General features: G+C 37.6%; 1 protein-coding gene across 2 annotated transcripts in view; it reads left to right on the top strand.

Annotated features, from left to right (window-relative positions):
• TMTC2 (transmembrane and tetratricopeptide repeat containing 2) overlaps positions 1-11,569 on the top strand; it is a 684,646-nt gene extending 673,077 nt beyond the window's left edge. For both annotated transcript variants that reach the window (XM_006871819.1, XM_006871820.1), the window contains one exon: positions 10,624-11,569. In XM_006871819.1, the coding sequence (XP_006871881.1) occupies positions 10,624-10,803 (180 nt within the window). In that variant the 3' untranslated portion in view covers positions 10,804-11,569. The remainder of the gene's footprint in view (positions 1-10,623) is intronic.
• Positions 11,570-14,725: the final 3,156 nt, after the last annotated feature.

The raw sequence follows: 14,725 nt of genomic DNA, 5'->3' as shown, positions 1-14,725 counted from the left end.
TCATTGATATCACCTGTGAGTAAAGTTTTACTAAAAGTAATACAGAAACGGCTGCAAGCATACATTGACAGAGAACTTCCAGAGGTTCGAGCCGGATTCAGAAGAGACCGTGGAACGAGGTATATCATTGCTGACGTCAGATGGATCTTGGCTGAAAGCAGATAATACCAGAAAGATGTTTGTTTACCTGTGCTTTATTGCCTACACAAAGTCCTTTGATTGTGTGGATCATGACAAGCTATGGGCAACATTGAGAAGTATGAGTATTCCTGAACACTTAATTGTGCTCATGAGGAACCTGTACATAGACCAAGAGGCAGTTCGAACAGAACATGGGAACACTGAATGGTTTAAAATTAGGAAAGGTGTGTAACAAGGTTGTATTCTTTCACCATACTTATTCAGCCTGTATGCTGAGCAAATAATCCGAGAAGCTGGGTTATATGAAGAAAAACATGGCATCAGGACTGGAGGAAAATTCATTAACAACCTGTGATATGCAGATGATACAACCTTGCTTGCTGAAAGTGAGGAGGACTTAAAATACTTACTGATGAACATCAAGGACCACAGCCTTTGGTATGTATTGCATCTCAATGTAAAGAAAACAAAAATCCTCACCACTGGACGAGTAAACCACATTCTTATCAATGGAGAAAAGATTGAAGTTGTCAAATACTTCGTGTTTCTTGTATCAACACTCATGGAAACAGCAGTGAAGAAATCAAACGACATACTGCATTAGGCAAATCTTTTGCCAACACATTTTTAAAGTGTTGAAGAGCAAAGATGTCAATTTGAGGTCTAAAGTACGCTTGACCAAGCCATGGTATTTTCAATAACTTCATATACATGTGAAAGTTGGACAGTAAATAAGGAAGCTCGTAGAAGAATTGATGCATTTGAGTTATATTTTTGGAGAATATTGAAAGTACCTTGTGCTTCCAAAAGAAAAAACCGATATGTGTTTGAAGAAGGCTACTTGGATGGAGGCCAGGATGGTTAAACTTGGTATCTCATACTTCGGACATATTGTCAGGAGAGACCAGTCGCTCGAGAAGGATATCATGTTTGGTAAAATTCAGGGTTGGAGAAAAAGAGGAAGACCCCCAGAGAGATAGATTGGCAAAGTGGCAGCATCAATGGGCTCAAGTGTGGCAACAATTGTGAAGTTAGCCTAGGACTGGGCAGTGTTTCGTTCTGTTGTGCATACTGTTGCTATGAGTTGGTACTAACTCGATGGAACCTAACATTAACAACCACAGCATAGGTCTAGAGTAGGTCTGGATGTTCAGTGGCCATTATGAATTCATTTCTGTATCTTTAATCTGTATTGGAGTTCCTGTGTGGTCCACACTATTTATGCACTTGGCTGATAAAATTGAAAGTTTGGAGGTTTGAGCCCATTTAGAGGCACCTTAGAAGAACACTTGGAAATCGACTTTTGAAAAATCAGCCATTGAAAACTGTATGAAGCACAGTAATATTATAAGCATATGGCGTTGCTATGGATAGGAATTGGCATGATGGCAACTGTTTTTTTAAGTCCACATCTTAGCACATTTACAGTTGCTGTCCTGGAATCCTCTAACTGGAGGCTGACTTCCCAAATGTGACCTCTGCTCACCACATTGTTGTTATTGTAAAATGCCATTGTGCACTGGATCTCTGTTTTCTCTTCTTTACTTTTCATTTTGTGTGGCTTCCCCTCCAATAACTTTTAAAAAAGAAAAGACAGGGTGGCCAATTTCAGAGTCTCTTTATGTATCTCACTGTATTTACTTGTTATTTGTTATGAGGTACCATCGTGTTGGTACCGACTTACAGTGACCCTGTGCACTACAGAATGAAACACGGCCCGGTCCTGGGTCAACCTCACAATCATTGCTACATTTGAGCCCACTGCTGGCACCACTGTGCCAATCCATCTCATTGGGGGGTCTTCCTCCTTTTCTCTGACCCTCCACTTGACCAAATATGATATCCTCCAGTTACTGGACCCTTCTGACAATATGTCCGAAGTATGAAAGATGAAGTTTGGCCATCCTGGCCTCCAAAGAGCACTCTGGCTGCACTTCTTCCAACACAGATCTATTTATTCTTTTGACAGTCCATGGTGCTTTCAATATTCTCCTCCAACACCATAACTCAAATGCATCAATTCTTCTACGGTTTTCCTTATTTATTGTCCAATTTTAATATGCATATGAAATTACTGAAAATACCATGGCTTGAATCAGGAACACCTTAGTCCTTAAACTGACATCTTTGCTCTTCAACATATTTAAAAAGTCTTGTGCAGCAGATTTGCCCAATGCAATACATCATTTGATTTCTTGACTGCTGCTTCCGTTAGTGTTGATGGTTTATAATATTTGTATGATAGGTGGGCTTGGTAGGGAATTCTACTAAAAGTAATTTGGTCTCAAAATTTCCTCAGCGAAGAGGCCTGCTGCCTGGGGAAATACCTAGCTGCTGGCAGAAGATAGAGAAGGGGACTCATTCTTTCATGTGAAGAATTTCACCCCATTCTGGCCAAAGCTTATCCCTGTCATCCATGTTGCATCATGCCTCCAAGATCTGAACAACTGGTTTTCCAGAATCTAAGAACTGCCTTCTTCTTGATATTTCCTCTATAAGGTCTATAGACTGTAACTTTTTTACACACTTCTAAGGCTGTTCCAGTCTTCCATTTTCTAAGTACTTGTTTAAATTTCTCCTCTACTGATGCTTTATGTTCCTTTTTCTGTCCATGTTGTATTATAACATTTTTAGCATTGGGGTTCAGTAGATACACACTCTAGTAAATGTTTTAATGGGTGATGTAAACCAGGATTTGATGAAAGTAATGGATATGGATTAGTGGAAATTAAATTAGGAGCACATACGAAATAAGGGAACAAGATGAAGTTAACTGTGAAGGTAGGAACAGCAAAGTGCTAAAGGCATTTAAGGAACTTTTTGGAGAGACGTTAAGAAAGGATAATGAATGATAAAGTCACAAGCTAAGAAAGTGAAGGAGTCTCTAGTTTGTTAGGGTCAGAAGTAGATTCTGTCTAACATGATACACTGGATTTTTTTAATAGTTGGTTAAGAATAATCTTTTGACTGTATTGACCATAAACATAGAAATAAAGGGGATATTCCACTTAAATGTTAACACCTCAGAGAAGTCTTGCCTTTTCACATTATTCTGTCTATTTTCATTTCCTATTTGTTTCTTACATAGAGTTACAAGTCTCAATTATTTTCTTGATTTGTTTCCTTTCTTGTCCTCTCTCTATCTTCACTACTAGAATTTAAGGTTTACCAGGAAAACACTGTCTTCTTTACCAGGCTAAGACATACAAATGATTTAGTAAATACTTGGTAAGTGATGGAATCCATTTAAGTGGCTAGATGTCAAGTGAATAAACCTGAAAAGGAATAATGACTGTGAACATTGAGGGAGTATGTCAAATTTATTCCTCAAATTGACATCTTTGCTCTTGAACACTTTAAAAAGGTCTTATACAGCAGACTTGCCTAATGCAATATGTCATTTAATTTCTTGACTGTTGCTTCTATGAGTGTTGAATCTGGATCCAAGCAAAATGAAGCCTATGACAACTTAAATCTCTCCATTTATCATGATGTTATTTATTGATACATTGGTGAAGATTTTTGTTTTCTTTACATTGAGGTATAACCAACACTGATCGTCATCATTAAGTATTTTAAGTCCTCTTTCAGTCAGTAAGGTTGTGTCATCTGCATATTGCAAATTGTTAATGAGTTTTCCTATAATCCTGATGCCATGTTCTTCTACATGTAATCCAGTTTCTCAGATTATGTGCTCATTATACAGATTGAATGGAATCCTGGTGTGGCACTGTAGGATCAGCACTCCACCATAAGCTCTGTTTGAACTGCAATGTTGGCAGTTCAAACTCACCAGTCACTCCTTCAAAACCCTATACAGGGCCCAGGAGACATCAAGGCAAGTGGTCAGGTCCCCTCAGAGCATACCCCCTTCCAACATTAAGACTCATTGGGAATACACGCTCTGATTGGTGATCATGTTCATCACTGATAAGGGGAAGTGAGGGAAAAACAGCAATGAATCTGAGAGCTAAGCCCTACAATGTTCAATAGACTCCTGTGAACCCGGGTGGAGACCTGGTTGGCCAGCAGTGTGGCAAGACCTGGGGACTATTGGGCTCACAAGACAGAGGACTAGAGTGGAGAGTGAAGTGTCCAGCTGATAAGAAGAGAGGACATATGCACAAGAACAACCACACTTGCAGGTAATACCCACTTGACCTGGCTTCAATGACTGGATGATCAGAGCTCAACCAGAAGGGGAAAAAAAGAATAATCTGATACAATTTGATGAACTTGACCTACACCTATGGATGCAATAGCTCAAAAGAGGGAACAAATCTTTACAGCAAAGATCGTTCCCACCCCCTCCATACACAGAATAAACAGGGATGGGCAACTTGGACATTGGCTACCCAAAATGGGGAAGCTACAAAGGCAAGAAGTGACTGGCTTACAAGCTTTCAAGAGGGGACGTAGATCCAGAGGGCGTGGAGGAAGGTAGAATCTCCACTGAGTAGTATCCAATCTGTCTAGGCAGGGCTGATGAAATGTGGATAGATCTCTTGTGATACAATAGTGAATAATTATTATTAGGACTGATTGTGAGGGGTGGAAATGTAAAGGTAGACGTTCTGTAGCAGAGAGGGGAGTGATTAACTTTGCAGTTTAGGAGCAGAGGTCCCTGGGACCATCAAGGGAGAAGAGCAGAGAGTGGGACCCTACCCAGAGAAACAGTGATGCCTGAGATGTAGACAGAGACGATGATGTGCAGAGATGGAGCAACTGTGGACTTTAGACCCAGAGAGGGAGAGGGGCTGTGTGCTGACAACTGGGGGGGCAGGTTTGCAGTGTATACCCTTTGGTTGGTTGATGATGCATGGAGGGGATTGTAACCATGGTAGTGAAATAATACATGATAGGATGAACGTAAAAATAATGTTCTCCCATGTAAAGTATCACATAATTCACAATAAAACATTAAAAAAACACACAAAACCCTATACAGGGTTACTGTGTGTCAGAATAACAACATACAGATTGAATAAGTATGGTCAAAAAATACAATCCCAGCTCACACCTTTTCTTAATTTAAACCATTCAGTGTCCCCTTTTTCTGTTCAAATGACTGCCTCTTACAGGTTCCCCATGAGCACAATTATGTGTTCTGTAATATCCATTCTCCACAGATTTTGATCCCCACAGTTGAAAGTCTTTGCATAGTCAATAAAACACTGGTAAATATCTTTTTGGTACTCTTTGTTTGCAGCCAATATCCATCTGATGTCAGTAGTGATAACCCTTGTGCCACATCCTCATCTAAAACCAGCTTGAACCTTTGACAGTTTTCTGTCAATATATTGTTGCTGCTGTTTTTCCATTATCTTTATCAAAATTTTATATACATGTCATTTTACTCCTATTGTCCGATGATTTCCTGCATTCTGTTGGGTCACCTCTCTTTAGAATGGGCAGAAATGTAGCCTTTTCAATCAGCCAAGTAGCCATTTTCCAAATTTCTTGGCATATATGAGTTGAATGTCTCCAGTTCTGTATCATTTTGTTGAAATTTTTCCATTTGTAATCCATAAATTCCTGGAGCCTTGTTCTTTACCTTTGTTTTTCAGTGTAGCTTGGACTTCTACTTAAGTACCATTGACTCTTGTTCATTCATATAATAACACTTGAGTGGTTGAACACCAACCATTTCTTTTTTGGTATAGTGACTTGGTGCATTCCATCCATCCTCTTTTGGTATTTTCTGAATCATTCAACATTTTGTCCATAGAATACTTCAGTTATGCATGTAAGGCTTGACTATTTTCTTTAGTCTTTCAGCTTGAGAATGCTGAGCAGCATATTCTTCCCTTTAGGTTTTCTAATTCCAGACATTTGCACATTTCATTGTAATACTTGACTTTGTCTACTTTGAGATATCCCGTAAAATTTTCTGTTTAGCTCTCTTTCCTCCTCATTGCTTCTATTTGTTTTAGCATCTCTACACTGGTGAGCAAGTTTCAGAGTCTCTTCTGACATCCATTTTAGTTATTTCCTTTGCTCTTATCATCTTAATGACTTTTTTCTTTCTTCTTCTTTGATGTTCTTGATGCCATCCTAAAACCTTTCTGGTCTTAGGTCATTAGTGGCTAATGCATCCAATCTGTTCTTGAGATTAGTTCATTTTAAAAATTGAATGATGTACTGCGATATACACCGTTTAAATTGTCATTGATTTATATCTTTAGGAACAACATTTGATGAGGATATGTGAGCGTCCATGAGATGTTATTCTACATAATGTCTAATGTCAATTTTTTATTACATTTGCTTAAGGAAACTAGTGTGTTACTGTGAGTTAATGCTCTGGTCTGCAAGGTGGTTTTGAACTACAAGATCAGCAGTTCAAGCTCACTAGCCACTCCTTGGAAACCCTGTATGGTTGTTATGAGTTGGAACTGACTTAATGACACTTAACATCAACAACACTAGTATAGATAATAAGAAATTAAGTTCCTTCAAAAGTACCATTTTAATTAGCAATCAGAATTCAGTTCTGACAGTAGATTTAACTTTCTAATTTTGTTTTCTTAGAATAATATTAAAATTATTTGTACTCAAGCCTTTCTGGTACAGAAAAACATCTGGTTACAATTTAGTAGTAAAAGTAAAGCGTATTTCATCAGTTGTTATATTTGACCATGCATTTTCACATGCATCTGTGAGTGTTTTTAATAACCTAGGAAAGCCTTCAAAGCTAGCAAAGAAAGAATGAGTTCAAACTTCCTCAGTTTTTGAGTGCAGTAGTCTTTTAGCCACACTGGACTGACCATCAAGCAGAATTTGCTTTTTACTAAGTCATGAGGAGAAGTAGGAAAAAGATGAGGAATGAGACAATGATGTCTGTATTTCCAAATACTTTCTTCAGGAGCTCTATGAAGCAAGTATTGTTATCATCTATTCCCTTGATAGAAGAAACTAGGTGTTGAGCTCTCACCTAACATATCCAAGTATACACATCTCTGCAGTGGAGCTGGCTTATGAACCTAGGCAGTTTGACTTCATAACCTCTAAGTGTTTTTAATAATCCCCTTGAGTTGCAATTATAGTGAGGTACAGATACTTTGATAATAAAGGGATTCAAGAAATAAAGGACTATCCCACAGAGCCATCTGGTTTCTTTCAGCCTCAACACTAGACCTCTTCTATTTTGGGTTAGAAAGGAACGGCCTCCAACTGTGGTTCTCCCTCCCTGTTTCCTCTCTTCCCACTCAGGATGGCAGAAAGTCTGAACATTTTATCTATTTAGCATGTCTAGTAATTCAGGCTGTGAACAAACTTCACCATCAGTTTAGTAGCTGTTTATTGACAGTTGTGCTAAGATGCAAGGGGGACATAATTCAGAAATGTGTCCAGACATCAAAAAGCTGACAGATAATAATGGGTGGCGTGGTACACAAGTCTTTTAGGAAGATAAACTAGATGGTGTTATTTTCATTTTCTAATGTGAAGCTATTCACTACACATATAATTTGGAGAAGTGTTTATTTGGATTGCGTTTAAAATTAGAAATTGACCATCTGTATTTTTCTTGATAAGTATGTAGCCATCCTGACCAAAGGGCTTTTGATGATCAGGAAAAGCTTATATTAGCACCATTATTTTTGAAAAGGATGTAAAAATTTTGGAAATAATGCTCAGTAACTTGGAGTTCTGGTGTGGCACTGTAGGATTAGCCCTGGACTGGTAACTGCAAGATCAGCAGTTCAAACCCACCAGCTGCTCTAGTAAATCCTTTATAGGATTGCTATTCTTTGGAATTGAGTTGATGGCAAATTATCATTTAGGGCTTAAGATCATTTTAGTATGTATCCATAGATCTGTTATACATTTGTTACAATTAAAGTTGGAGTCCTGGTATGGTGCTGTAGGATAAGCACTGGGCTGCTAACTGAAAGGGCAGAGGTTCAAACCTAAGTAGCCACTCCTCAGAAACCCTATATGGGGTCACTGTGAGTCTGAGCCAAGTCTAAGACACTTGACAAAGATAACAAAATCAAAATGATATAGGCTGTATGTTGTTAAGTGTTATCTAATCGGTTCTGACTCATAGTGCCCCTGTATAGGGTTTCCAAGGAGCAGCTGGTGAGTTTGAATTACTGACCTTGTGGTTCAAAATCCAGTGCTGATCCTACAGTGCCACACTAGGAGTATAACGCATAACAACCCTGAACAGAGTATTTGAAGAGCTTGTGGTTCAAACTGACTTTGCAATCCAGTGCTTCTCCCACAGCACCAAACCAGTAATCCAGTAGGTCTGTATTGCAACATAAAAGACTGTATGTTGATGGGTGCTGTGGAGTCGGTTCCTACTCATAGTGACCATGCATAGGGTGACTGAGGCTATAAATCTCTATGGGAGCAGAAAGCCTCATCTTCCCCCACAGAACGGCTGGTAGTTTCAAACTGCTGACCTTGAGGTTAGCAGCCCAACTTATAACCACTATGCTACCAGAACTCCTTAAAAGGTTGTATGTTGTTGTTAAGTGCTGTTGAGTTGGTTCCGACCCGTTGTGACCTTGTATAGGATTTCTGAGGAACAGCTGGTAAGCTTGAACGGCTGACCATATGGTTCAAACCAAGTTTGCAGTCCAGCACATTAACCCACAGCACCATACCAGAACTCCAAAGGGCTGTGTAGCAACATAAAATCCTAAGCATGCATGTGCTAGATCACTAGCAAAATAAGATAAGAAACAGTGAGCTTGACATTTGTGAAGCATCTCCTGTGCATGTGCACTGTCCATCATTTAGGTTTTTTTCTCATGTTCTCTTTCTATCAACATTCAGAAAAGTTGGTTATCTTAACATTTTACAAAGAAAAAATTACAGCACTGATATGTTAGGAGACCTCATCAAAGTCATAGTGGTTGAGCAAGAACACAAACTCAGATTTTTTTAATAATCTAAATCTTTTCATTTTTTCCCATTTGGATTACTCTGAATTAGTACATCTTTCTCCTGGCGTTGCTTTTGCTTCAAAGATCATGGTTTTTATAGTAAAGACTGGAATCACATGAATTCAACTAGAAAATGCATGTATTATGAAAATAAACACAGTGTAATGTAAGTATTGCAGATTTTTTTCACAGAGTTGCAGGGGCAATTAATAGCTGAAAGCATCATTGTTAAGACAAGCATTTTCCATTTTTTCTGACATTTGAAATGTGTACTGTGTAACTGCCAAAGTATTAGTAGTTCTTTGTAGTAAGAAAGTTCCAAGGACAAGACAAGAATAGCCATTATTCCTAGATAGCAAACAAAAACACCCTTTTCTTTGGGGAGGATTTTTGCGGTTAACTAATATATCTTAAGAATTGTAGGATGAATATGTTTGTATTAAGGAGCTCTAGTAATGAATTACGAGCTGCTCCAAGGGAAGAAGATGAGGCTTTCTATTCCTATAAAGATTTACAGCCTTGGAAATCCTATGTAGGGTCACTATTGAGTCAGAACCCACTCCAAGGCACATCACCACAACCACCGCCTTTGTGTTAACTAACATTATATAACTCATATTTTTAAAGAAGTTTTTTATTTCACATGGTATTTTTATACTATAATTATTACTAATACTAAAGCTTCTTGTGTTTGAGAATTGTCTGTTTTAACAAATTATATAAAATTTTTAATATGTTACATTTTCTAGATCATATTTTATTTATTTTAATATGTTTTAACTTTGTTACATTTATTGCAAGCATTCACAATAGTTTCGCACTGAGTTTTTTCTTAAATAAAATCTTTATTTTTCAAATTGCTCAGGTTAGTTTTGGAAAGCATTTTAATGGTTATATTTATATTTTTCAGGTGTTTTCTCCTGAAAATATCAATTACATTTTATAGTGTATGTATATTTTAAGGCATCCTGGTGTGGCATTATAAGATAAGCCTTGCACTGCTAACTGCAAGGTTGGTGGTTCAAACCCATCAGCCGCTCTTTAGAAACCCTATACAGGGTCACTGAGTTGGAACCGAATCATGACACTTAGCAACAAGTAATATATGTTTTAAAGGTTTGTGACAGTTCTTAAGAAAACAAAAATAAAAAGTGAATAGATGTAGATTTGTCAACTTTTCCCAATAATATTCTATTTCTTGGCATCGGATTGAAAAAACAGATCACTTTTTTCTAATCCAAAACTGTATCACTTTAATTTTTTTTTTTTCCTTAGAGAAGTATAGTCTGACTGAATGACTAGCTCTTCATATGTAACCTATGCTTTGTCATGAAAGAAAAAAAACTGTTTTTGAAGTATTTCTTTATTCACTGTCCTGTTTAAAACACAAAGAATGAAACAGCCTTTTGAAAACGTCTTTTCCCTAGTTATCTTTGTCTATTTGTAAAAATTGCTCAATTGCTTCCATAAAAAAGCCTCCAGCCATAAGGGAATCATTTGCATAAGTGGGTGAAGATTTTTGTCTTCCGTGAGGGAAAGCTTGAAGTGGCTTCTTAATAGTTGTTCTTCCTTTCTCTTGTTGCAGTATCCAGCTGCCCTGATGAACCTGGGAGCCATTCTGCACCTCAACGGCAGACTCCAGAAGGCTGAGGCCAACTACCTGCGGGCACTGCAGCTCAAGCCAGATGATGTCATCACGCAGTCCAATCTGCGCAAACTGTGGAACATCATGGAAAAACAAGGCCTGAAGACTTCCAAGACCTGACACAGGAGGACCGTGCCTTGGCCTCCATGTTTAAAAGCTGGCTTCATTAACTAACAGAACTTCCCAGCGGTGCTATGACAAGAGCTGGTTTTAGACTTCAAGACCAGAGGGCCGAGGTCACTGAGGGCACTACCACTTCTGGGAGAATCTACTTTGTTGTCGGCACAGCTGTTAACACCAAAAAGGGAAACATTGAAAACTCCTGATATTTGTAGTTGTTACCCATAAGACTGCAAACCAGAGCACTTAAGAAAGAAAGACTCTTTTGGCATTCTTAAAAAGAGGAGAGAGTCTAAATTACAGACATTGTTCACTTTTAAAATCTAATTTCAAAATTATATAGTTCCTTAAGCACTGTGAGAGGAAATCAGTGTCCATTCAATCACGGTAAACTGTTAAGGTCAAGTGTTAACAGGGAGTGATTGAAAGGTAGTATGAACCCCAGTGAGCTGGCTGGTTGTCCTAACACTGCTGTCTTTCCACTTTGGGATAGCCTACTTATCAATTTCTAAAGCTTAGAAAACATTTTTCTTTTTAAAATACTGTGTCAAGATCTGTCAGAATCTGTAGTTGTTTCCTGACTAGTGCATATAATGTTTTGTTATTTGGATGTCACAGATTTCATATCATTTGATGTTCATGTTCTAAAAAGAGTATGAAAAGCAGGCTAACCAGACTTCACAATGGTTTTATAAGAGGGATTGGACAGGCATTTTTATTCTATCGTCACGGTTCCCCCAGCCGCCTGCCAGAATTCACTGTATTATTCTTGCTGTTGAGCCTGTTCTGACTCATGGTGAACTCACGTGTTACATCTACTGCACCCTGGTGTTGTAGTGGGTTATGCATTGTGCTACTAACCACAAAATCAGCAGTTCAAAACCACCAGCCGCTCCATGGGAGAAAGATGAGAATTCTGCTCCTGTAAAGATTGACAGCCTCAGAAACCCTATACAGGGTCTTTGTGAGTCAGAACTGACTCTTTGACACCCAGCAGCAGCAGTATTTATGAATGGAGAGAACCAGGCGTTTCTTCCACAGGAGCACTGGGTTCTTATACCAACCTAGTTTTACCACCCATAGACCTCTGAATACAGAGCCTAATTATTAGGCTTTTGAAATGACCTTTAAAAAATGGCTATTCTTGGTTCATGTGCATGCTTTCATAAGGATTAAGTCAAGGGAAGTTTATAAATACTCCAATTAACAATAATTAATCAGCAACTAGAACAAAAGAGAAAGAAGGTTTCTTTGAGCTTCCCAGATGTTACTGCTTCAAAAATCAAGCCTACCCAAAGGAGTGTGTAATGATGTTTGCCAATGATTTTGCATTTTGGAAAAAGTGGTATGGAATGCTAATCACTTTCTAATATGTATCTAAATAGAATGCTAATTTCAGTAATTATTTTTTTATCATTTTATTTTGTTCTTCCACAAAGACTGTCAGAAGTGACTTATTTTAAGCTGCGGTAGAGTGTAGCATTGGCCCATGTGTTTCTAGGGTGTTTATTTTAAAAAAGTGCTTTTCTCACTTGAAAATTATTTTTTACTAGCAAATTTGGTATTTATTTTATTCCTTGTTAGTAACCACCTCAATAGTTATTTCAGTAAAAGATTATAAATGAAGTAGAGAAGAACATATATTGAAACATTGTCGAGTTGTAGTCCAGTTTTGTTATTAAAAACTAACTTCATAGATCACTAGTCCATTATAACTTCTTCATAGAGAAGATAGCTTTACCATACCCTACATATTTATTTATTTATTATTCTATAGTAGCAAAATAACAAAACAAAACTTAATTCATTAGACCAGTTCTTTGCAATTTATATTAGCTTTTTCTCCTTCCTTTTCATATCCACATATCTTCATACATATGGTCAGCATCCCTACTGAGAGAAGCTGAGCGTGCAAATACATCATATTATTCTTCATATTTTACATGTAATGCTATATATCTGAATACGGTGGGATAAAGGATTTAAAGTAGTGTTTCTATGGCATTGATATTCCTGTGATATAAGAACAAATGAAATGAGAAAATCTTTAGATAACATTACTAATAAAGTCCTCCTAAATATGTTTATTATTCTATAAACATTTTATTGAAGGACTAAAAGTTAAGTTAACTCTAAATCACTGTGTTTTCAAAATATCTAACAACAACAACAATCTGTGGTCAAACCAAAACAGTGGACTCAAGTATATTTTTCATTTTCTACTACATTGCAATTACAAAATTACAAAAAGGAATTTAATATAAGTATATAGAAATAACTCAATGGTTAACATTTTTATTTATTTAAATAGATATTGAACTTCTGATGATTTCCTGATCTTCATTTTAGATGTTGTCGTTATTGCTCTTCCTTTCAAATAGTTGGTTTTTAATTTGTTCACTGATTATACAGTAGAAGCGCTCCATGCTCATCCAGTTCCCATGTAGCAAAGACTATTGGGCCGATGTCGTAAAATGCATGGGTCTTTAATAACTAAGTGTCCCTGATGCTTTTTCTGTACAGGGCCAGGCTTAGTGACTGACCAGCTAAGAAGGGAGGACTGGGGAGGGAAAGTGGTTGTTAATACATGATCAAAAAATGTCTCCGCTCAGGGATTTATGGTGGATTATTGCAGACAGTGCTAAAAATACAGAGCACAACACAAGTTTACTAAATTAAAATTTTATTTTTTGAGAAACTGTTATTTGTATAAATTATCAAGATTTGTAGGTTTTCCTTTTGTAGAAATAATTGTTTTATGTGCCAGAGAATTTCAATTTTGTTTTCAACAAAATAAAGCATTGGTAACAAATAAACTGTGTAAGCTTTTGTTAAAAATCTGCTAACGGAACAACACTTAAACTCTTTTCAATTCTAGCAGAACTGTAAGAGAGATAAGAATTTGAAAGCTACAATAGAGATACATTCAGGTAAACAGTATTAAATCAATAATGTTGTTGTTGTTAAGTGCCGTCGAGTTGGTTCCAACCCATAACGACCCTGCATAGGGTTTCCAAGGCTGTAAATCTTTATGGGAGCAGAAAGCCTCATCGTTCTCCCACGGAGCGGCTGGTAGTCTCGAACTGCTGACCTTAAAGTTTGCAGCCTGATTCGTAACCACTGTGCTACCAGAGCTCCTTTATTAATAACTAAAGTAATAATGATTGCAGGTATCACCAGATAGTCAATGTTGAGAAATGTTGACAGAATGTTTTGTTTTTGAATTATGGAAAAGGATTCAAAGAAAACCATCCCAAAAAACCTCAGACTCACTGCCATTGAACCAGTTCCAATTAGTAGCCCTCTCTAAGGTTTCCCAGGCTGTAAACCTTTACCAGAGCAGAAAACTTCATTTTTGTCCCCACAGAGTGGCTGGTGAGTTTAAACAGCCAACCTTGCCGTTAGCAGTCTACTGCCTATTCTACAGCACTATCACCTGTCTGAGATATTGCTTAAGAAGGTACCTGCTTCTTTGTCAGTTTCCTGTTTTTATAGTTGTATAGAAAAGATCAGATTTAGGAAATTCTGACGCTATAGTTCTTGTCCTAGATGACAGCACCACCGAGCGTTGCTGAGAAATGGGATGTGTCATTATCAGGAGTCAGTTGCAGGGAGATCCTAGATGAGGGAGTAACTAGCAGGTTGAGAATTTTATTGTTGTTAAGTGCCGTCCAGTGGGTTCCAACTCTTAGCAATTAGGGTTTCTGAGGAGCAGCTGATGGGTTTGAACCACTAACCTTATGGTTCAACCCAATCTTGCAGTCTAGTGCTTATCTTACAGTGCCACACCAAAGAATTGAGAGTCTTGGAAAAATTGTTATTTAATATCAAAACGACAAGGATAAGTCAAAAAGTATCCACACTCTGGCTGTAGAACGTATTTCAATCAACATTTAGAAAAGACAAATACATCATTTTTGAC

Source organism: Chrysochloris asiatica, unplaced genomic scaffold, assembly GCF_000296735.1.
Source record: "Chrysochloris asiatica unplaced genomic scaffold, ChrAsi1.0 scaffold00175, whole genome shotgun sequence".
NCBI classification, from domain to species: domain Eukaryota; kingdom Metazoa; phylum Chordata; class Mammalia; order Afrosoricida; family Chrysochloridae; genus Chrysochloris; species Chrysochloris asiatica.
Note: the sequence above shows the minus strand (reverse complement) of the source record. Positions and strands in the feature narration are given on the sequence as shown.